At 42.1% G+C, this 22,097-nt stretch overlaps 2 protein-coding genes across 6 annotated transcripts in view; one reads left to right on the forward strand and one right to left on the reverse strand.

Annotated features, from left to right (window-relative positions):
• Positions 1 to 1,108: 1,108 nt before the first annotated feature.
• Positions 1,109 to 8,004, forward strand: LOC5579632 (abl interactor 2). 3 transcript variants are annotated; one of them, XM_001648034.2, is made up of 5 exons: positions 1,109 to 1,269; positions 1,326 to 1,476; positions 6,297 to 7,096; positions 7,295 to 7,715; positions 7,814 to 8,004. In XM_001648034.2, the coding sequence occupies exons 2-4, from the start codon at positions 1,361 to 1,363 to the stop codon at positions 7,702 to 7,704; spliced, it is 1,326 nt and encodes a 441-aa protein (XP_001648084.1). In that variant the 5' UTR covers positions 1,109 to 1,269; positions 1,326 to 1,360; the 3' UTR covers positions 7,705 to 7,715; positions 7,814 to 8,004. The 3 variants fall into 3 exon arrangements, with proteins under 3 accessions (XP_001648084.1, XP_021694458.1, XP_021694457.1); XM_021838766.1 differs by having other exon boundaries at positions 1,338 to 1,476; positions 7,798 to 8,004; XM_021838765.1 differs by having other exon boundaries at positions 1,338 to 1,476.
• Positions 7,989 to 22,097, reverse strand: part of LOC5579633 (kinesin-like protein KIF19) — a 92,926-nt gene continuing 78,817 nt past the window's right edge. Inside the window, exons 4-10 of one of the 3 annotated variants that reach the window (XM_021838763.1) lie at positions 12,008 to 12,088; positions 10,908 to 11,799; positions 10,696 to 10,844; positions 8,752 to 8,835; positions 8,555 to 8,684; positions 8,330 to 8,486; positions 7,989 to 8,274 (exon numbers count right to left, since the gene is read on the reverse strand). In XM_021838763.1, coding sequence (XP_021694455.1) covers positions 8,085 to 8,274; positions 8,330 to 8,486; positions 8,555 to 8,684; positions 8,752 to 8,835; positions 10,696 to 10,844; positions 10,908 to 11,799; positions 12,008 to 12,088 — 1,683 coding nt within the window. In that variant the 3' untranslated portion in view covers positions 7,989 to 8,084. Of the gene's footprint in view, positions 8,275 to 8,329; positions 8,487 to 8,554; positions 8,685 to 8,751; positions 8,836 to 10,695; positions 10,854 to 10,907; positions 11,800 to 12,007; positions 12,089 to 22,097 lie in introns of all 3 variants that reach the window. The other 2 variants (XM_021838764.1, XM_021838762.1) reach the window with 2 other exon arrangements.

Below are 22,097 nucleotides of genomic sequence, written 5' to 3' on the forward strand. Positions count from 1 at the left end.
GCCAACAGATGGCGGTAGTGTGTAAACGTCAAACGCGAACAAAAACGATGCAAGCGCTGCAGGTGGTGGATTGGCCACCTACCATATTTTTGAATCGACCGTTAAAATGGTGGTCGATGGACAATGATGGGAGTGTGACGTCTGTTTGTCTGTGGTTATAACATATGTGAATGGGCCCTTACTCAGTATTGAGCTATGAAATATCGGGAGAGTAGACTGTTAATTCGTGTCAAAAATACGCAAGATATTTTTGGATTTGTATGTTTACGGGTCTGTTCACAAATTTTATAGCACTAAAGAAGGGTGGCTGGGTGTCCTCAATATAGTATTATGTATACATCATACAAAATTTGTAAAATATTCATGCAAAAAGCGTTACGAAGTGGTGGGTGTCAAATATGACCATTTTTGGCGTAATGAAATTTTGTGAATGAACCGTAAGTGTAAAATAATTTACCAATTCAGATAGACCACGGATTTTTCGCAAACCTTGTCAGAAATTAGCAAAAGACTATCCGATAATTCATTAACCATTTATTTATCGTGCATGGCTTTTGTCAAATGCCATTTGAACATCGTAGGTGAATCATTCGTAGATTCTTCAATGCGCGGGGTAAGCAACATGTCAAAAAAGTGAAATGGAATGTTCGGAAGATGTGTTGCGAAAGCGATCGTTCTGAATACAGGATTATGATTAATCAAATTCGTTCCATTTTTTTGTATCATGAGAGTTATAAAAATACCATTTAAATGAAATATTAGTTATGTTTGCTTGAATGAATATATCTCTTTTATTTATTTATCAAACAGCGTAAAATCGTTTTAAAACTCATTTAGGATAACCATACAGTTTATGTTTCCACCTGAACATTCAAATGCCAGCGGGAACGGATGGGAGTGGACTGAACACTGGAAATGTTTTCTTAGGAAAATGAACCCACCATAGGCCTATTCACATGACGTTTCAAATCAGCTGATCCGGAAGCTCTTTGACAGTTCTTCTATGAAAATGACAGACCCGTGTTAGCACTGGTCCTCCACCGATGTAAACAAATGCATAGACGGACCTGTCACATGAAAAGGCCTATTCTTTGACATTTGAAGGGAACATCGAAGAAGAAAAAAAATGAAAACCATCCACAAAAATTCGATTAGCTGTCCATTTTGGTGTTTCATGATTTAATTTTTTTGTTTTCTTACAATAAATCAAGTGTTTAGGTCATCTTAATCACTTTATTGGAAGAATTGCATTCCATTTATCCGTTGAAGGTAGGTCACATTCAATTTTCAATGGTGGTACCTGATATAGTTACTAATCTCCGTAGCAAACCTTCCAGATTTGCAATCGTCAGCAGCGAAAATGGACGATTTGATTACCCTGATCCGGACGGAAATCCCCGAGGGAAGGCAAAACCTGCAGGAAAGTTACACTAATTTGGAGCGGGTGGCCGAGTATTGCGAGGACACTTACTACCGGTGAGTAAGGGGTTTTGTGGGGAATTGGATTTTGGGGCGTTGTATCGTTGCGTGACAGGAAAGGGCGGGGCCTGATTTGGGAATTAGCTTAGAAGAGGCCTTCGAAGAAATCTCACGCTCCAGTTGTTTGCCATTGCCAGCTGTCGTGCAGCTTATCCATTGTTTTTCGGTATTTAAATGGAAAGCACTTAAGCAAGGGAAAGTGAAATAGGTACTACTCGTAGTAGTTATGGGGCAGATTGCTGATTATTGCACTCCACCCGAATATTGCACACTATTTGCTATGAACGATTGGCACATAATGGGCCACTTAAGCTAAGGAATGGATCTTGAAAAGCATAGAATCACATTACAAAATAATCGTCACATGGGCATAGCAGGTAGCAGGTCTATATTTCGAGACTTGGTGTCTGTTTTATAGCAAGTCTCTAATAAGTCTCTATTGATTTGTAATTTGTAATTTGTTTATTTATTCTTACGGTTACTTGTTAGTTAATGTAGAGATTGATATTATATAGCAAGCTATGTTTTAATTTAGTACTTAGCAACGATGAATAAACAAGCTAGGTGAGGATTCCTACTCTTACCGTACTGGTGAATGGTCACACAGAAATACTGTCTTTCATTCCGGAGAATTGGCCAGGATCTTGATCCCTAAGACTTACCCTTGAACCCTACAGTTAACACTTTTTATCAAGTCAAGGAAATTTAAAACTACACATTGAAGTCAAAAACAAAACAAAATTACTTAATAATGCAAAACCAAAATGACTGAAGGAAACAAAAAAAAATAACATAATTGCAAAAAAGGAGCAAAGAAAGTTTGAAGTTAAATTAAATTTTTCATCGCGCTTTTGAAAGACGATAGTGTTGGTTTTTGTTTTGTTTCGACCGGCAATCCGTTCCAGCAGGTGGCTCCGAACACCAGCAGGCTTTTGCCACTCTCTGATGTGTGCCTTGGTATGATGAAACAACGAGTTCGTTCTTGCTGTCCACGTTGTAGATGTTGCAGGATATCCTAGGATATATTCTGGTTGGTTCCCATAGTAGGCTTGCCTCATGAAAGTATTGCTGTTTGCATTTGAGATGTAAATCTTGACTAAACGGTAAACAAAACAATTAAAGGACACCTAGCAACGACAACAGAAATCACCGCCGCCCTAGCAAGAAAAATCTATCTTTGACATTGCATTTCTTGTGGAATATCTTACCGCATTTGGTGTTCCCGCATTTGATTTTTGCATTTCAAACGCACACGGCAATACTGATTCGTAGATGATAGTTCGGAAGTAAATCGTGTCCCAAAATTGAGTTGCAAACAGCTACAGTAGAATCACGCCGCCGTAGATTGAAAACAAAACGCGACGGCTTGGACCAGCTTCCTCCTCGTTGGAAGTGATAGAACTGGAGCGAAACGACGGAATCTGCGTAGTGTATTGTAGGTTCTCGTGACTACATCGTTCACCTGATTACTCCATGACAGGTTATTGTCAAGCTGCAGTCCGAGATTCGTTACCTTGGTAGACAAAGGTACCACCTCGCCGCAGAATGAAATCGGTATTTGGGGGTTAACAGTTCCAGTTTTATTGAAAACTAGCTACCGGCAAACTTCGTCTTGCCATCAAGTTACTTTTTCAAGTAGGCTGTTGAAAACCGTCTTGAAACGCCCCGTGCAAAATGGAAGTTCCATTCACTCCTGTTTTTCAATCTTTTCCGTTAAATATCCTATGCTTTTTATATACACTTCTTCTTCTTTCTGGCATTACGTCCCCACTGGGACAGAGCCTGCTTCTCAGCTTAGTGTTCTTGTGAGCACTTCCACAGTTATTAACTGAGAGCTTACTATGCCAATGACCATTTTTGCATGCGTATATCGTGTGGCAGGTACGATGATACTTTATGCCCTGGGAAGTCGAGAAAATTTCCAACCCGAAAAGATCCTCGACCGGTGGGATTCGAACCCACGACCCTCAGCTTGGTCTTGCTGAATAGCTGCGCGTTTACCGCTACGGCTATCTGGGCCCCCTTTTATATACACAAACACGCCGGAAGACTTCAGGAACATATCTATGGAAGAATTTTAAAAATCCGATAGCCCGTTCTCAAGCCATTTCGTGACATACGAACACCATTCCATTTTTATTTATATACTAGTGGTCCCGGCAAACTTCGTCTTGCCATCAAGTAGGCTGTTGAAAACCGCTATGAATCGTCCCATACAAAATGACAGTTCCGTTCAGTCCCGTTTCTCCTACATTCCCGGTGAACATCCTGAAACTTTTATACACACAAACACGTCGGAACCCTTGACGAACAAAATGGGGGAAGAATTATCCAAATCCGTTGCCCCGTTCGTGAGCCATTTCGTGACATACAAACACCATTCCATTTTTATTTATATAGATATAGATATTGCCTGAGTTTTCTTTGGATTAGGTGATAGTTTATTAGCCGTGGCCCAGTGTTTTATCACTTCGAGGTCCTCGTTTATGGTTTGGATGAGTATGTCGATTTCCGCCACAGGCCCGGTGATGTACACCTGGAGATCGTCGGCGTACAGATGTTAGTTGCACTTCAGAGATAATGGCAGGCTGTTGATGTATAAGCTGAATAGCAACGCGCTTAAGCAAAAACCTTGTGGAGTACCGTCAAGGACACCACGCTCGCCGGACACAGAATTAGAAAGGCGTACCGACTGTTTTCGTTGTGCAAGGAATGATGAGATAAGGTCACACACAGTTTGAGAAAAACGAAACTCGTTGCGCAATTTCGCTTCCAAGATTCGGTGGTTGACGCAGTTGAAAGCCAGCGAAAAATCTACTAGGACCATGACTGTGCAGAGTTCTCTGCCGAAACCGTCGTAAATATCATGAACGATTTTAGTTAGGGCGGTAGTAGTGCTGTATCCTTTGCGATATCCAGATTGGTGTTTTGCAAGCAGTGGTGCATTCGGGTTGTCGAGATGATCGGTGATTTGGGCCAATAGAATCTTTTCAAGCACCTCAGATATTGCTGGCCAACTACTGATTGGACGATAGTCTTTGGCTTGGATGGGATTCGGAATCTTAGGAATTGGAGTAATGATGGCATTTTTCCAGCTGGAGGGGAAGATCTTCGAATCGATAATTGCGTTATACAGATGGGAAAGTGCTGGTAGTATGAAGGGACAAAGAAGCTTGCTGAAAGATATCGGAATGTCATCAGATCCAGTGGCGTTGGTATGAGTTTCAAAAATCTTGCGACAGACCTCGTTGGAAATTGAAATTCGGTCCGCCATGATCTATCGCTGTAGGGTAGATTGGCTCGGTGGATGAACCAGATTGATCCATACTTTGCAATTGTCTATGACCTTCGCTGAAGAAGAAATTGAGTTCATCAGCGTTAATGGCATCTATAGATGAGCCCTTCTTTGTGTTGTTGTGGATCCCTTCTCTCCGCAGGTTACACCATAGCTTATTCGCAGATAGGTTGTGGTCAAAATGTAATTCGGCATAAGGCTTTTTAGCTGCAAAAATAAGGGAGTTAGCCCTGTCCCTCTTCCTGGTATAATCCAGCCACTGGTTGTCACCACGCACTCTGTTAGGGTTGCGTGAAAACAGGGTGTACGCCAAGTCCCTTAGTTCCACCGCTCCTTTGATTTCTTCCGTTATCCATGGTGTTTGCTTGTCGCGTATAACATATTTGATTGTATTACATTTTGCGGTACATAATCCACTTCGCGGTGTACCATTTCGTAAACCGCAAAATAATACAAACCGCGAAATGGTACACCGCGAAATGGTTGACCGCAGTTTAGCGCGAAATGACGGACAACCGTCTCTATTATTATTGGAAAGTCTCTAACGTATTATGACCCCACAGTTATGGATCAAATAATATGGAGTCCAACCTACAAAATTCAATAAAACGACATGGGAAACCTAAAATTGTAATTCAAAAGCACGAATTGAATCGTTTCAAATTGGAACTTCGGTTAGTAAACTGTTTTGAGTGTAATATTTACATAGGATTGCATAAAAATTTAAAATTGTATCGGTTTCTGAAAACCATATTATGGATCAATTTTCATATTATGGATCAAAATGTGACATATTACAGATCAGTGCATAACATCAAGAGATTTTCAACTCAATATGCTGTATTGCATGATTTGGCGAAAGTTATCAATGTGTCACATGTTACTGCAAAAAATAGCAGTGTCAGAGCTGGAAACAAGGGTAAAATGCCCATTTTTTTGTGATACTGCATTGTAGTAACTGAGACATGGACTGTTTTCGCTCCACACCAAGTTTTCCACCCATTTTGTGTCTGCTATAAAAATGAAATTTACAAACCTTGATGTTTTATTAGTTTTATCCTTAGTGCTATTGTCTGAAAATGTCGAATCCAATGCTTAAAATGGCACAAATCTACATTTTTTGGAAGTGATCCATAATCGTGGTAAACAATCATTTCCTGGCCCATATTATGGATCAGTAGTTAGAAGTGCTAATATTCGGTATTTAGAATCAACAATCAAGAAAAATGTTTTCCAAAGATGAATTCAAACTCAATCGAAACGAGCGAGCATGTTTTATGCTATAACATTTGAATGTTACCACCTGTGGGAGCTTATGGGGAAAATATGTTAGATCAAAGGGCCAGATATGAGACGATTTTTTCAAACGTTGCTTAGTTTATTGCGGGTTTTATAAATGTTTATGATTCCATGATATTTGCAGGTTTTGGGCGTAATTTACTTGAGTTTTTAGAGATTCTGACATAACTGACTCTGCTTCCATAACTATGCAATAATGGCAATTTACCCTTTTCGATTACAGTTCTGACAATAAGAAAGCTTCCCTGGAGGAAACGAAAAACTACACCACTCAGTCTTTGGCCAGCGTTGCTTACCAGATCAACACGTTGGCGTACAACTTTCTTCAGCTGATGGATCTTCAGGCCACTCAGATGGCCGAAATGGAGTCCCAGATGAATCATATATCTCAAACGGTGATGATCCACAAAGAAAAGGTAGCAAGAAGAGAGATAGGCGTCTTGACGGCCAACAAAGTCAGCACGAGGCAGTACAAGATCGTTGCACCGTTGAATCCGGAGAAGCCTATTAAGTACGTAAGGAAACCCATCGATTACGGTTTGTTGGACGAGATCGGCCACGGAATAGCACTGACCAACAACAACCAAAAGAAGCATCGCATCTCAAGTCAGGGATCCGTTCAATCCTTATCGGTGAACAATATTTCCGTTGGTCCACCTCCGACAACGAAGCCTCCAACGCCTCCCCAAATGACTCGCAGTGCTGGACATACTGGGACGCTTGGGAAGAACGCCAGCAATACCGGAACACTGGGCAAATCATCGAGAGAGTATCGTACACCACCGGTTGTTATTCCTCCGCAAGTACCATCGCATTACGCACCGAACTTCCCAGTTGGACATCCTCGGCGTACTTCTGGTTCTGGTGGCGGCGGCGGTGAACGTGGTCCAGGCTACAGCGCTCTTCCAATGCCCATGCCACCGAGTCAGATTGCAATGCACCATCCACCGCAAATAGGAATGGTACATCCGATGTCCACAACTCAGCACCAGTCTACATTCGATGAACGCAACAGTATGCCACGTGAGTATTTCGCAAGATCATTCAAATATGGGCACACTTCTTTATTGCTACTTACTTTTGCTGGTCCAAGGTTCATCCTTGAAGATACATTACGTTTTTTAATAATCAGTTTAAATTCATCCTCTTGGCTAATCTGAGAGCCCTGAAAGCACCAACATGGCTCAATCTGACACTGACGTGTATTTCCATTCCTTACAGCGCCGCCGTCTCCTCTGACCGTAACGCATGAGATGCCTGACCACGGCCACATAGGAATGCACACGCTGAGTCGAAACATGCCTCGTCCAGGGTCCCAATCGCCACCACTGCCGCCACCTCCTCCGCCAGAGGAGTCCGACCATGCCGACTTTGGCCGACCCAGGAACACTCAGAGCTTGGTGGCAGCGATCGTTCCGGACGATCAGAATCTACCTGGTTGGGTACCGAAGAACTACATCGAAAAGGTGGTCGCCATTTACGACTACTACGCCGATAAGGACGACGAGTTGAGCTTCCAGGAAAGCTCGGTGCTGTACGTGCTGAAGAAAAACGACGACGGATGGTGGGAAGGCGTCATGGATGGTGTTACGGGATTGTTCCCGGGGAATTATGTTGAACCATGCGTATAAAATATTAAGCGGTAAGTAGCGGATTATAAAGCTTTATCTTTATTTGAGTGGCGTTTCCTCTTTGGCGAGATTGATTAGATATGTTTTGATAAGTCTGTTTTTCTTTCAGATCTTTATCCGAATAATATTTAATATAATACACGTATTATAATGCTTTTTAGTTTCCTTTATATAAATTATCGATGCCCGGATATATTATAGCATTTGAATGTATTGCAGCATTAATTAAAAACCTATATCGGAATAAACGTTAGACAGTCATCAAAATCTCAGAAAGACGCTCATCGGAGTTCAAACAAATTTTTAATTGATCTTTTTAACAATAGACGAAAAGAAATCTCCCGTCCTTCCACCTTTGTGGCAATTCGACGACAGATCTTTTAATCATCGCTGGATGTGCTCTGAGTGCTGCCATAGCTGCTACGCAAACGATTGATCGAAGGCAGTTTTGGTCCCACGGGTGGACCCATGACACGGTCCGGGTTGATGAGGTTGCCTTCCGCGTCAATCGGGGGCAGCGGCGAGGGAGACCAATCCGAGCTTGAGCTTGAGCTGCCGGGGGAAGTCATTCTAAAATTGATAAAGGTTCTTGAATTAGCTGCTTGTTTTCCTAAGGGGAACTTACCCTCGTTCTCGTTGATGTATTGGAGGTAGCTTGCTGTCGTAATAATCCCCTCGACTGGCGGCCGTATAGAGGCCACTGTTATAAGTGCTAGCGTGAATCTCCTGCTGATAGAGGGCATACAGTTCCCGAAGATCCTCTGGAAGTTCTACTTTTCCCTCTGCGAAAAAGATCATTTTTATATTGGTAAATCAGTAGCATATAGCATATTTGAAATTCTATTCAAACCTTCTATAATTCTACGCTGCGTGCTTATAATATCCTCGCATAAGCGCCTTTGACGTTCCGCCCGCAAGAGTTGTAGATCTCGCCGTCGAAGTTCCGCCTGGCGAGCCAAACGTTCTGCTTGGAGAGAAACCTGTTGGAATATTTTGCCCAATTTAGTTCAGAAAATCTAATTGAGTGTTTTAGTTGAGTTCTTCTACCTTATCTGCCTCTAGCTCGTGAACCCTACATAGTAGAGATAATAATTCCCGCTCTTCATCACTGCTGATCCTTTCCGGAAGTTCCTAATTTTCATGTAAAGTTGATTAATATCATACAAAAAAGACAAAAAGTTGGAGATATTTATAAGATTAGATTAGATTGAATTGTATATTTCTTTCGACCAGTCTGATTCCGACTGCCATGTGAAGAATAGCTCGGGAAACCCAATTCGGTTTAATTGTTCCTGAACGTTGGCCAAACGTGTCCTAGAGATATCACTGAGGTATTTGTTCATTTTCACGCTGTCTTTCTCTGATAAAATGGCGACATGTTCACATCATTTTAATGGGAGAATAACATTGCAATGTAATGCTGCGCGTCTTTCTATCAGAGGAAGGACGCGTGAAGACTTAAATATCAATTTCTCTTTTGTCTCGTAAATTGTGGTATTTTTCAGTCTATAGCTCTTGAGCTTCCAATCTCCTCACTTAAAAGTTTCAAAGCTTCTGACTCAAATACTTATGAGCATCTGTTTCAGAAGCTTTCTAGCAGACGCTTTGATTCCCTCACAAGCTTTCGAGCGAAGCTTTGGAGCTTCGGTCTTAGAGGAGCTTTTGAGGTTCTTTGCTCAGCAGCTTGATAGCTTCTCCTAGAAGCATTGGAGCTTCTGTTTTAGAAGTTTTATAGATTCTGCCTCAGAGGCTTTGAAGCATTTGTCTTAGAAGCCTTGGAACTTCTGTCTCAACAGTTCTAGAAATTCCGTTAAAGAAGCTATGGAACCTTTTTCTCTGAAGCTTTGGAGCTTCTGTCAAAAAGATGCTTTGGAGCTGTTCGAGAAGCTTTGGAGCTTCTATCTCAGAATTAAAAGCTTCTGAGATAGAAGCTCCAAAGCTTCTAAAACAGAAGTTCCAAAGTCCATCCAGCAGATTTGGAGATGTTGCCCAAAAACTTTTGAGCGAACCTTTGGAGCTTCTGCCTCAGATGCATTGAGGCTTCTGTCACAGAAGCTTTCGAGATTCGTCTCAAAAAAGATGTCGAGCTTCTGTCTCAGAGAAGCTTTTGAGCTTCTGTTTCAGCAGTTTTGTAGCTTATCGCAGAAACATTGGAATTTCCGTCTCGGAAGTTTTGGGTGCTCTGTCTCAGAAGCTTCGGAGCTTCTGTCTCAAAAGCTTTGAAACTTCTGTCTCAAAAGCTTTAGAACTTCTGTCTCAGAAGCTTCGAAGCTTCACTCTCAACAGCATTGGAGCTCTCGTCTCAGAACCTCTTAAGCTTCTGTCTCAATAGCATTGGAGCTTCTATCTCAAAAGTTCTAGAGCCTCTGCTCTAGAAGCTTTGGAGCTTCTGTATACGAAGCTTTTGAACTTCTGTATTAGAGTCTTTGGAGCCTCTGTCGCAGAGGCTTTGGAGCTTCTGTCTCAGACGCTATGGAGCTTCTGTCTCAGAAGCTTTGGAGCTTCTGTCTCAAAAGCATTGCAACTTCTGTCTCAGAAGCTTTAGAGCTTCTGTCTCAGAAGCATTGGAACCTGTATATCAAAAACTTTAGAGCCTCTAGAAGCTTTTTAGTCTTAGAGGCTTTGAAGCTTCTGTTTCAGAGACTTTAGGCCTTCTGTGTCTGAAGCATTGAAACTTTTGGTACAGTTGCTTAGGATTTCTGACTCAGAAGCTTTGGATGTCTGTGTCAGAAGCTTCATAGCTGCTGTCTTTGAAGTATTAGAGTTTCTGTCTTATAAGCTTTAGAGCTTCTCTGCGAAGATTTGGAAACTTTTCCAGAATCTTCTCACCTTTTTTTCTGGTGAATTTGAGCTTTCCATAATGACGAGAATTGGTTTTTATTATACACAATGGTGTTTATACCAATACCTACTTTTTGCGAATGCCACTGATATGCGGTTATGAGCACTGTAAACGACATGTAAAACACTCAAACTCTTCAAAATACTTACATCTTCCAATGCAACTCCCCTCTTTCGGCAATCTTCCAAATCGTGCTCAGTAGCAATCCGTATCTCGCGATATCGTTTTACTTCTTTTTCTATAGCAGACAGCTCATTCCAGGCAGATCGCAGCGCAGAATTTCCCTCGGAATCGGAATCTACAACGACTGTGAATTGTTAAAATAAAAATCCCAATCATTCAAAATCCAGCACCAACTCACCATCATCCTCATCCATCCGATCGTACAACTTGCCTTGCCGGCTTTGCCAATGCGAGATCACCATATGTTGTCGTTCGGCATCCAGCTCCAAGCCCAGAAGATGACTGTCCGCCTCCAAAAGCCTTCGCCGGAGTCTCATCTGTTGCTTGAATGTTTGAACGATTTGCTCTCGGAGATATTTGAGTTCCATCTTCTTCTGCTGTTCCTCGGATGAACTGTCTTGGTCCGGTTGTTGTTGCCTTTGTAGAGCTGCTCCACTCCGCGGACGATCCGACAGCATTTTGTTCTTCAATCTGCTAACCTCTTCGCGAAGCTCAGCCACCATGCCTTGATAGTGTGCAATAGGTAGCTCGCGGTTTTCCTCCAAGATGGTTGGGTTTTGTAAGCGGGTCGTGATATGGTTGGCTCGATCTGCATAGACAAGCGTATTTTTGGTTTCATCTCGATGCTTCGCCTCAGGTGCAACATGTGCAATCATGACCGTCTTGCATCGACCGCTGAGTGCCTCTTTGAGCAATCTAGTAAGCTTGGAATCTCGGTAATTCACATATCGGGCACCGCCTGCTAAGGCGTTGATACAATTACCGAGCGCAAGTAGGCTGCGATTTATGTGAGCCCCCTCTTGAAGCCGTTTGCCACGGTTTTTGGTTTTTCGCGCCCGCTCCGATCCGGCCAGATCCGTCAGGAAAAGACGGCCTTGTTTGGTTCCGATCGGAGTCTGGTTGAGCACAGTAATACTGAGTAGAGCGTGGCTACGCGATGAGGTCTGGTTGGCGGCAGTCGGCTCCACCGTGCGTGCCTTATTTCCTTTTATGAGCAACTGGATGACTTCGAGTCGGGAAGTGGTGGATATTTCGGAGAGTCCAGTTACCAGCTGGTTACCTTTGTTATCCTGCGTTTGCCGATTAGAAATAAATTTGTGAAAATTATTCGTAATATTTAACATTTTATTTTTAAATTCTTTACATTGGCTGATTAATGCTGTATATAAAAACGTTGATTATACCGATAAATTCAGTTATTCATATAATTGTTAGAGGTGCAAATTTGAAATATTCACCATGAACGTATCGTTCTTAACAGGTATAACTTTAACTTACCTCGCGTAACTCCAGCGGACCACCTGGGTTGAGCAAGTCTCTAATTAACTCATTGTAAATTTCCAAATACGACAGTGAAATCTGTAATGAAGTTAAACATAAACGTAGGAGTGTGATTAATAGTTTACGTATGCTCTGAATTATTCTAGCTACTTTTCGGCTTATTGGCAGATTGACTACTGTTTAACCGAAATGTTTAGGAATTGGATTTTTCAGACAATTTGCAAATGAATCGAATGAAACGCGTGCGATCCGTTTTACGTTTTTATTCAAACTGATGTTGACTGTACTTTTTCTTTTTCTCTCCACACGATGCTCGCGCCAAGTGCAAGAACGACGGGGGGTCGCCTGATGGTACTCTACACGCGTCATCATACTCCCCCCGTTGAGTCCAACGGATCAACCTTTGGAAGGAAGCAAACCTTGGATACAGCTCTACGGAACTCCTTGGTATCTGCACGTACTGTGACGACTCGCACAATGCCATCATGTCCGGGGTGCGTTGCCACGATGCGTCCCATTCGCCATTGATGTGGGGGTGCGTTTTCATCCTTCAAAACGACGACATCGCCAATCTCGATCTTTGCAGTTTCGCTGTGCCACTTTGGTCTGGACTGTAAATAATGCAAATACTCACTCGACCAGCGCTTCCAAAAATGTTCCTTCATCAATTGTACGTGTTGCCAACGGTTCAATCGGCCTATCTTCTCTTCTGCATATGACGGTTCCGGAATGCTCACAGCAGATCTCCCGATGAGGAAGTGCGATGGAGTCAAAACTTCGATGTCATTCGGATCGTCCGAAACAGGAATTAACGGTCGACTGTTCAGGATTGCTTCACACTGCGCCAAAAAAGTAGTCATTTCTTCAAAGGTCAACTTCGTTTCACCGACGACACGCTACAAATGGTGTTTAATTGATTTTACTCCAACCTCCCATATACCGCCGAAGTGGGGACTACGTGGCGGGATAAAATGCCATTCGATTCCTTTCGAAATGCAGAAATCGTTCAGTTGCCGTTGATGTGTCTGGTCCTCGAACAACTTGCGTAGCTCGGCCAACTCATGATTCGCTCCCACAAACGTCGTCCCATTATCGGAATACATATTGGTGACCATACCACGTCTGCTGATAAACCGTTGCAGGGCAGCGATAAAATTTTCTGTGGTCAAATTGGAAACCAATTCAATATGGATGGCCTTCGTGGCCAAGCAAATAAACACTGCGATGTATGCCTTGTACGTTGTTTTCTTTCTACCAGTTTCTTTGAGATATACCGGTCCAGCGTAATCAACCCCGGTGTTCGAAAATACAGGTGATGGTGTAATCCGATAGTCTGGTAAGTCGCCCATGAATTGGTCAACCTGCGTTGGATTTTGCCGAAAGCAAACGTAGCATTTGGAGACAAGCTGTTTAATAAGCGTCTTCACTTTTATCGGCCAATACCGTTCCCGTACGATAGACAGCAAACCACGCTGCCCGACATGGAAATGATCGGTATGGAGTTGGCGCACAAGTATTTGGGTCACGTGATGCTTTTCAGGTAACATGATTTGGTGTTTGCCGTCGTAGGGGATCGAAGAGTATTTAAGACGTCCGCCAACCCTAATTAATCCATCCTTGTCGATGAATGGAGCCAAACCACGATATTGCTTCAAAGTCTTCTTACCTTCTTTCGGGGCGTGGAGCAGGTCGTAAAACGTTTCCCTCTGCACAAGCATCATGATAATTTGGGTTGCCTTGGTGATTTCTTGCGTTTGAAGCTCGGAAGTGTCACGTTTCTTCTTACGTACATTTTTTATGAACCGCAACACATAAGCCCAAGCTCGTTGTAGTCGTCGAAAGCTGCTCATACGTGTCAAATCGATTTGAGGTTTTTGTCGCACGGAGGTGGCGACTACTGTTGGTTTCAATTCCGGCAATTCGTCGTCATCCAAGCAAATGGTGTCCTCATTAGCTGAACAATTTGGCTGCCACAAAGCCGATGCACCTTTGAACCACTTTTCTTCTGTTAGCAGTTCCGCTGGTAGCAACCACGTGAAATAATATCTGCTGGGTTGTCCTGAGATCGCACATAGCACCACTTGTAGTCCTGCGTCAATTCGTGCACAGTGGCGACACGATTTGCAACAAACTGGTTCAAAGCAAGCGGTGATTTTGCAAACCAGCTCAAACATACTTGTGAGTCTGTGTAAAGTGTCACATTGGAAAAGGGAATTTTCATTGCAGCAGCTGTTTTTTCAACCAGACGTGCCAGAAGAAGTGTTCCGCACAATTCCAGCCGAGGAATGGTCATTGGCTTCAAGGGAGCCACTCTTGATTTGCTGCACACGAGTTCGACGTCCACTGATCCATCTGGAGAAATACACTTAGTGTACAAAACTGCTCCATACGCACGCTTGGAAGCGTCCGAAAATCCGTGGAGCTCTACTGCCGCCGCTCCGCGTGTAATAACACATCGCTTCTTCCGCAGCTCGTTCATCAACGGCAGCTGCTCCTGGAATGTAGTCCACAGGTTGTATTGCTCCTCCGGTAGTTCATTGTCCCAGCTCAACTTCAATCTCCACAAATCTTGCATCAGCAATTTTGTCGTCGTTGTCACAGGACCAAGATAGCCACATGGATCGAAAAGCTGTCCGATAGCAGAAAGCACGCTGCGTTTGGTTGGTATTGCATTCGTTACCTTGCCGTGAAGAGGACTCACATTAAAGGTGAAAAAGTCGTCGTTCGGATTCCAAATGACGCCAAGAGTTTTGATAACGCTGTTGATATCGGCGTCCTCGAAGTCGAAAAGTGTTTCTTGGAGTTCAGGCGGAATGATTTTACGGACCACCTCGCTGTTGGTGCAAAATTTATGGATTCCAAAGCCTCCTCGTCGCAGTAGCTCAGTGAGTTGCTGGTAGATTGCAATCACCTCTTGCTCACTGTTACCTCCGGTGAGGAAGTCATCGATGTAGCTATTTTCTTCAATGACTTTGGATCCATGTGGTAATTCGCTTGCTTCATCTTTCGCCAATTGTATCAACGTGCGCGTTGCCAGATAGGGTGCACTGGCGCAACCGTACGTAACCGTTGTTAATTCAAACGTGGCTATTTCATTATTGGTGTCAAGCCACAGGATACGCTGATATTTTCGATCGTCTTCATGAATACGTACCTGACGGTACATCTTCGGGATGTCTGCTGTCAGGACTACAGGATAGGAACAGAACCGCAGCAGTATTGTGACGAGATCGTTTTGAACTGTTGGGCCCACAGCTAGGGCGTCGTTCAATGAAATGCCAGACGTTGTTTTCGCCGATGCGTCGAATACTACACGGATTTTTGTAGTAGAACTCGATTCCTTGTAAACTGCGTGGTGCGGAAGAAAGTAGCAATCCTCGGGATTGTGCTGAACTTGAATCATATGCCCCAGTGTCTGGTATTCGGTCATGAACTCAGTGTAGCGCCTTTTCTTCTCGTTGTTGGCAAACGATCGTAGTAGCCGTTTGAATCGTGTCCTAGCCATTTCCAAGGAGTCGCCAAGTTGACTCTTGTTTTCATTGAAAGGAAGTTTGACGATGTACCGACCTGTTTCATCTCGGGAAAATGTTTCCTCATAGTGCTTTTCGATGGCTTGTTCCGCTGGCGTTAATGGTGATGCTTCGTTGCAACTCTCAATTTCCCAAAATTTGACAAGAGTGCGATTCAATTGCTCATCCGTAATATTCAACTGGCAGACGCTACGAGAGGGACCGTTTTGGTTTACCTTGACTGGCCCGCTGACAACCCATCCTAAGTCGGTCTCGATCAACATAGGCGACCCTTCAGCTAGATTCATCCGTCCGTTTTTGAGAAGCTCGAAAAACAGTTCAGCGCCGATGATCATTTGAATTTCATCAGGAATATGGAACAATGGATCTGCCAAGGCTATGTTAGTGGGTATTGACAAGGAATGGATATCCACCTTCATTGTCGGCAAATTAGCAGTAACTGTCGGTACGACCAAGAAGTCCAGAACCGCATCAAATGAACTGACACGTGACAGGATCTTGGTACGGAGCTTATGCTTGATTCGAGTCTCAGCGTTGTTAACTCCGGTTATCGGAATGTTCACGCTCTCCATGGGGATGTTCAGCTTCGTTGCCAACGCCTTGCTGATGAGATTTGAGTCCGAACCAGAATCCAACAAAGCTCGGCATAGTACACTTCTGTTGTTGGAATCCAGAACAAGCACTTCTGCTGTCGAAAGGAGAACTTGTTTCGGCATGGTCGTCTTGGCACAGTTAACTGATCCTGGTATTTCTTCAGCATCCTCACGATGTTCTTCTGCAACTGCTGGTGCTTCTGCGTCAGCTTGGTTTACTTGAAGTTGATTGACTGTCGATTTGCCTTCATGTAGGAGACTGTGATGTTTACGCTTGCATGTTTTGCAGGTCCTCTCCGAATTGCAATCACCGGTACCGTGACCACGTCGCAGGCAATTAAAGCAGAGGCCGGCTTGCTTTACTTTAGCGTAGCGGTCGTTCACTGTAAGGCTTTCAAATACGTCGCACTTGTAGATTACATGCTCACCGTTGCAACATGCACACCATTCGTTGGATTGGGAAGTTTGCGCAAAGTTTCTGCCTGGAGTAAGTTTCAGGTCGGATTGTTTGCCTCTCTGTTTCGATGGAATTGATGACGCTGCTTCGGTGTAACTTCTCATCTTCTGTAGGATGCGACTTCGCTCTCGAAGGAAGTCAACCATATCCGGGTACGTTGGTAGGTCATCCGATGGTATTTGTGATTCCCACAATTTCCTGGTTTCCTTATCCAAGCGTTTCGCCACTACATTGATTAGGATCATCTCGGAGAGTCCTTCAACTGGTAACGATCGGTTCTTCAAAGCGTCGACATGTTTCAAACAATTATCAAGCAAGTTCCGCAACTCAGTGCCGTTCTCACTCGTCATCTTGGGTAACGTGAGTAGAGCGTCTATGTGTGTATCGATAATTAGTCGCTCGTCCTCGTAGGTTTCCTCAAGCATTCTCCACGCTGAATCGTAGTCGTTGTTGTTGATTACGTCTTGGTCGATTTTACCAGCAGCACTTCCAGTAAGCGAGTTCTTCAAGTGGTACAGTTTTATTGCTGGGGATTCATGTGGATACCTGTTCATTATGGTTTTGAACATACACTTGAATGAATACCAATTCTCGAGGCTGCCGTCGAATGTCGGCAATGGTACTGGCAAGTGAGGCATCGAGTTGTTCATTACCACAGGCTGCTGCGGCACGAAAGCAGGGGCTAATACATTCATCGTGCTGCGTTGTTTTTCCTCTTCCGCCGCATTCAACTTCGCGATTTCTGTTTGGATGTACACAAAGAGCTCATTGTGCAGCTCCTCAGACCGGAAATGGTTTTCCCTGTGTTCATCTCGCTGATTTCGTGGTACCAGGTCGCATATTTCGATGAACGTTCGCTGCAGTTCTTCGTTGCACTGACGAAGCGTCTCGAGTTGTAGCTTGAACCAATGAATATTGACGACGTTCTTCTCCAATCCCTCGCGGATCCGGAACATCCTTTCCTTCGCAAATTCGCGGCGATCCAAGATTCGTTCCAGTTGTTTCGCCATTTCCTTTTTAGCTTGCTCTTGTTTTTGCTGCTGCACCGACACGTAAATTGATGACGGTGTACCGCTTAAAACATCCAGGATTTTCCTCGGGGTTTTACTCCGTTTCGGATGAGGAGTTTCTTCAGTCATTAGACCAACACTTCACTGAATACAAACGGTTAAAGTTTGTTCGAAGTCTTTCACTTGTTTTTCACTCTGCGTTCAACACGTTTGAACACGTTCTGTGCACGCACAAACACACTGTTCGTTGCGTCGTTCGGCGTCGTTGCCGATCGGATTTTCCACACGGTGGAAATCAATGAACTCTCGCGAATTCGACCGGAATTTCACCACAAATTAACGAAAAACCCATCACAGAATGTTCATCTGGCTCGAATGGACCAAAATGTTTAACCGAAATGTTTAGGAATTGGATTTTTCAGACAATTTGCAAATGAATCGAATGAAACGCGTGCGATCCGTTTTACGTTTTTATTCAAACTGATGTTGACTGTACTTTTTCTTTTTCTCTCCACACGATGCTCGCGCCAAGCGCAAGAACGACGGGGGGTCGCCTGATGGTACTCTACACGCGTCATCAACTACTTATAACATTTATATCATTTTTAATCACTAATAAACTACAAATCCAAGTTTTTAGATTCTACAATTATCCATGAAATACTTTTGAAGCAGTAATCATACTTGATAAAATATGCAATTGAGGAATCTTCGAGAGAGATTTTGAAAGAAAAGTAGATGTATACCGCTGGAGGATTTCAAAGAAATATGAATTGTGTTACCTACAGGAATTATACACAAAATGTTAAGTTAAACATTGAAAAGCCACTATAGACATCGCTAGATGAATGTCCGACAAAAATCCTGTAGAAATCGCTAGAGGAAGGAATCTCTATAGGAATGTTTAAAAGTTTTCAGAAAATCGCTGGAGTAAATGTTAGGAAAAATATTTGGAATTTCCTGAACAATTCTTTTAGCAATTCTGATCCCGGGATTTCCCAGGACAAGCATCAATTTTTGTTTCGAATCCCGGGACAAGCAAAATGACCGGAAAATGGACACTCTAACCAGGTAGAATTCCTTAAAGAATTTCCGGATTCGTTCGTAGAAGGATTCCATCAGGGATTCCTCTAAAACCTATTCAGTAATTTCTCCAGATGCTCATTAAAAATTTCTTCAGAAATATAATCCAAGGTTATCTCCCTGACTTCTAGAGTTTTTTTTTCAGGGATTTATCCTGAAATTGATCTCGTTGTTCCAACATTGTACTTTGACTTCCACCTAAAATATCTCAAGGTTTATTCCAAAATTACAAAAGAAGTTCCTCCAAGAAATCCTTCAGAAATACTTCTAGGAGCCTCCTAGAAAAAAAGCATATAAGAATCCCTGAAGAATTTTTTCAAAGAACATTGCTAGATGCTAGAATTCCTGCAAGGATTTTGAAAGGATTCATGAAGAAAACATTAGAGATTTTAGCGGAAAACACAGAAAAATTTGTTCCTATTGGAAACAATAAAGATTCCTTAGTGAATTTTCAAAACCCATATATGTTTTCCTTGAAGGCAAGAATTCATGCATCTATATTTGGAAAATATCTTCGAAAAATCACTGAATAAATCTCAGCAACGATTTAAGAATGAATGTGTGAAAATATTCCTGAAACATCACATCACTGTCCAAAATAATGGAGGAATCAATTCTTGAACAAATCCCTGGATGAATTATCAACATCTCTTTTGAAAACCTGCGCATATTTCTCCAATGTTCAAATTTTTAGAGGAACCTTAAAGCTTATTTCTCCCGGGAATCCACTAGAAACTCCTGCAGGAATTCGTCCAAGGATTCCTTCACGATTTTTTACGATAATACTTCCGAAGATTCCTTAACGAAATCCTCTTCCAGGAATTCTACCGAAGTTCCTCCGATATGTCTTACAGGATTTCCTCCGGGGATTTCTTTCAAAAATTTCTTCGAGGATTTGTTGCAGGAAGTCCTCCAGGAAACCTTACGAGTATTTCCATCAGAAATTACTCCGTGGATTTCATCCAGGAATTTCTCTGAGGATTTCCTGCAGCAATCCCTTCTGAGCTTCTTCCCGGGATTTCCTCCAAAAAAAATCTCCGGGGACTTTCTCCAGGAATTCCTTTGAAATTTTCCTCCGGAAATTTGGTCCAGGAATTTCATTGGGGATTTATTCCAGAAGTTCGTTAAGAAATTCCTCCGTGGATTTTCTCCAGAAATTCCTTCGGAGATTATCTCAGAGATTTTATCTGAAGATTTCCTCAAGAAATTTCTCTAGGGATTTGCACCAGGAATTTCTCCGGAGATTTTCTCCAGGAATTCTTCCTGGGGATTTCCTACAAAAATTAATCCGAGTATTTGCTCCAAAGATTCCTCATGTGATATTCCACAAAAACTCATCCAGAGATTTGCTCTAGGAATTTCTGCGAGCATTACGTCCAGGAATTCCTCTGGGGATTTCGTCGAAAAATTCTTCCATGGATTTCATTAGGAAATTCCTCCAAGGATTTTTTTCAGAGAATTCATATGAAGATTTACTCCAGGAATTTCTCTGGAGATTTAAACCAGGAATTTATCTGAAGATTTACTCCAGGATTCTTCCCAGGTATCCTCTAAGAACAACTCCTAAAATTTTCTCCAGGAATTCTTCATGAAGAATTTTTTAGAAGATTTCATCCAGAAACTCCTTTGGCGATTTACTCCAAGAATTAAACCAGGGATTTCCTTCAGGGATTTCTCAGGGGATTTTCTCCAGAAATTCCTCCGGAGGTTTTTCCAAGTATTAGTAGTTAGTCCGTACGTGTCCAGTTTATAATCGTCCAGAAATACAGCGTTCGTTCAAAGTTCAAATGAATAGTTTACAGTACAGTAGGTACATAATCAGAATCGGTAATTGAAACTAAGTTGCAATAAAATAAAGCAATAATACAGAAAACTTTGTGTAAAAGTTCTCCGTCAAATAAACGTTGTATTGTAATCCAATAAATTCGTGTAGTCAGTATTACCACAGTTCCCATTATGACCGCGACTATTCAACGTGTCCGACAGATTCCGACTACCTTGTGCTAATTTAATGCAATTAATTTGTGCATTTTAAAAAACTTAAAATTCAGAAGGTAGCTTATTTGTAGATTAAATAACCCATTTTAGTATGGCTGGATAGAACCATCCATTCAGGAGTTGAAACTGATTTTTATTACAATACTTAACCCAATGAACAATAGTTGTCTTATTTAGTATCACCATCTGTTTCAATATTCAAAAAGACGAAAGTACTGTAGTATTATCTCTAGGAGTTGTACCAGGAATTTCACTAAAGATTTCTTCAGGTATTCCAACAGACTACTCTAGGCATTTCTCGAAGAACTCTACCAGGGATTCGTCAGAAGTTCCACGAGGGATTCCTTCAGGAATTTCACCAGAGATTAAAAATTTGCAGTGCTCCATCATAATCAAAAAGTGCACCACAATAAATTGAGTACCTAATGTACCTATAAAATATAGAATATGCTACATATAAAAGCCAAAATGTTCAATAAATGGCTGAAATTGTACAGGTAAAACAAGAAATTTTCTGATTTAAAATGAAAATGGTACCATTGCATACATTAATTTACGCACCATAAAATTTAGCATTCTTTAAAATCGAGAAATGTATCCACAGTTTATACACCGATGCTTTGTATTTAAATCTGATTTACTGTTTACTGTACTCAAAATCATATCATCACTGGATACCACTATACATCAATTCATCATATTGTTCCATAAAGAGTCGGCAATACGTTGAATCATAAAATATGTCAGTTTTAATTGTATATCATAAAGTGGCAGGATTTTTTTTTCGATATTCTTCCTAGAATTTCTCATGAGATTCCTCAGATATATATTTTTTAAGAATGCATCTGGTTATTCCTCCTAGGACTCTTTCAACAGATTCGGCAGGAATTCCTCCAAGGAATCTCAGAAAAATTCTTCTTCTGAAGAGAAGTTTTTGGTGGAATCCATTGAAAAAATCCTAGAGGGATCTCAAAAATTCCTGATGGAAATTGTAGTGGATTTCCTGTAGGAATTCTTGAGGAAAATACTGCAGGTACACATGGAAGAAACCATAGAAAAAATCATGCAAGTTTGCTTGTAGAATTTCCTTGGAGAAATCGATGCAGGGATTATTAGAAGAGTTGATTTATGAATCCTTAAATTCACCAAAAAATCATACAAGGAAAACATTGGATTAATATGTCCATGAAGTATGAGTGAAATATTCACTTGAGAATTGTATGGATGAATCTTTTGAGGCGTTCCTGGCAGAAACCAAGAAGATATTCCTGAAAGGTTCCTTAGAGAAGAATGACGAGGACGAGTCTCACCGGTATACAGCAGGAACCCTGGACGAAATTCCTAATAGATTGCATGGAATGAATTTGCTGCAGAGTTTGCATAGAAATTTCCTAGAATTTTCATGCTTTGTCTATT

The sequence above is a fragment of the Aedes aegypti genome, chromosome 1, assembly GCF_002204515.2.
Source record: "Aedes aegypti strain LVP_AGWG chromosome 1, AaegL5.0 Primary Assembly, whole genome shotgun sequence".
NCBI lineage: Eukaryota > Metazoa > Arthropoda > Insecta > Diptera > Culicidae > Aedes > Aedes aegypti.

Coding starts and splice junctions, on each gene's coding strand:
- LOC5579632 (XM_001648034.2), top strand. CDS start 1,361: ATGGACGATTTGATTACCCTGATCCGGACGGAAATCCCCGAGGGAAGG. Junction 1,477..6,296: donor TGCGAGGACACTTACTACCG/GTGAGTAAGGGG, acceptor TTTCGATTACAG/TTCTGACAATAAGAAAGCTT. Junction 7,097..7,294: donor TGAACGCAACAGTATGCCAC/GTGAGTATTTCG, acceptor CATTCCTTACAG/CGCCGCCGTCTCCTCTGACC.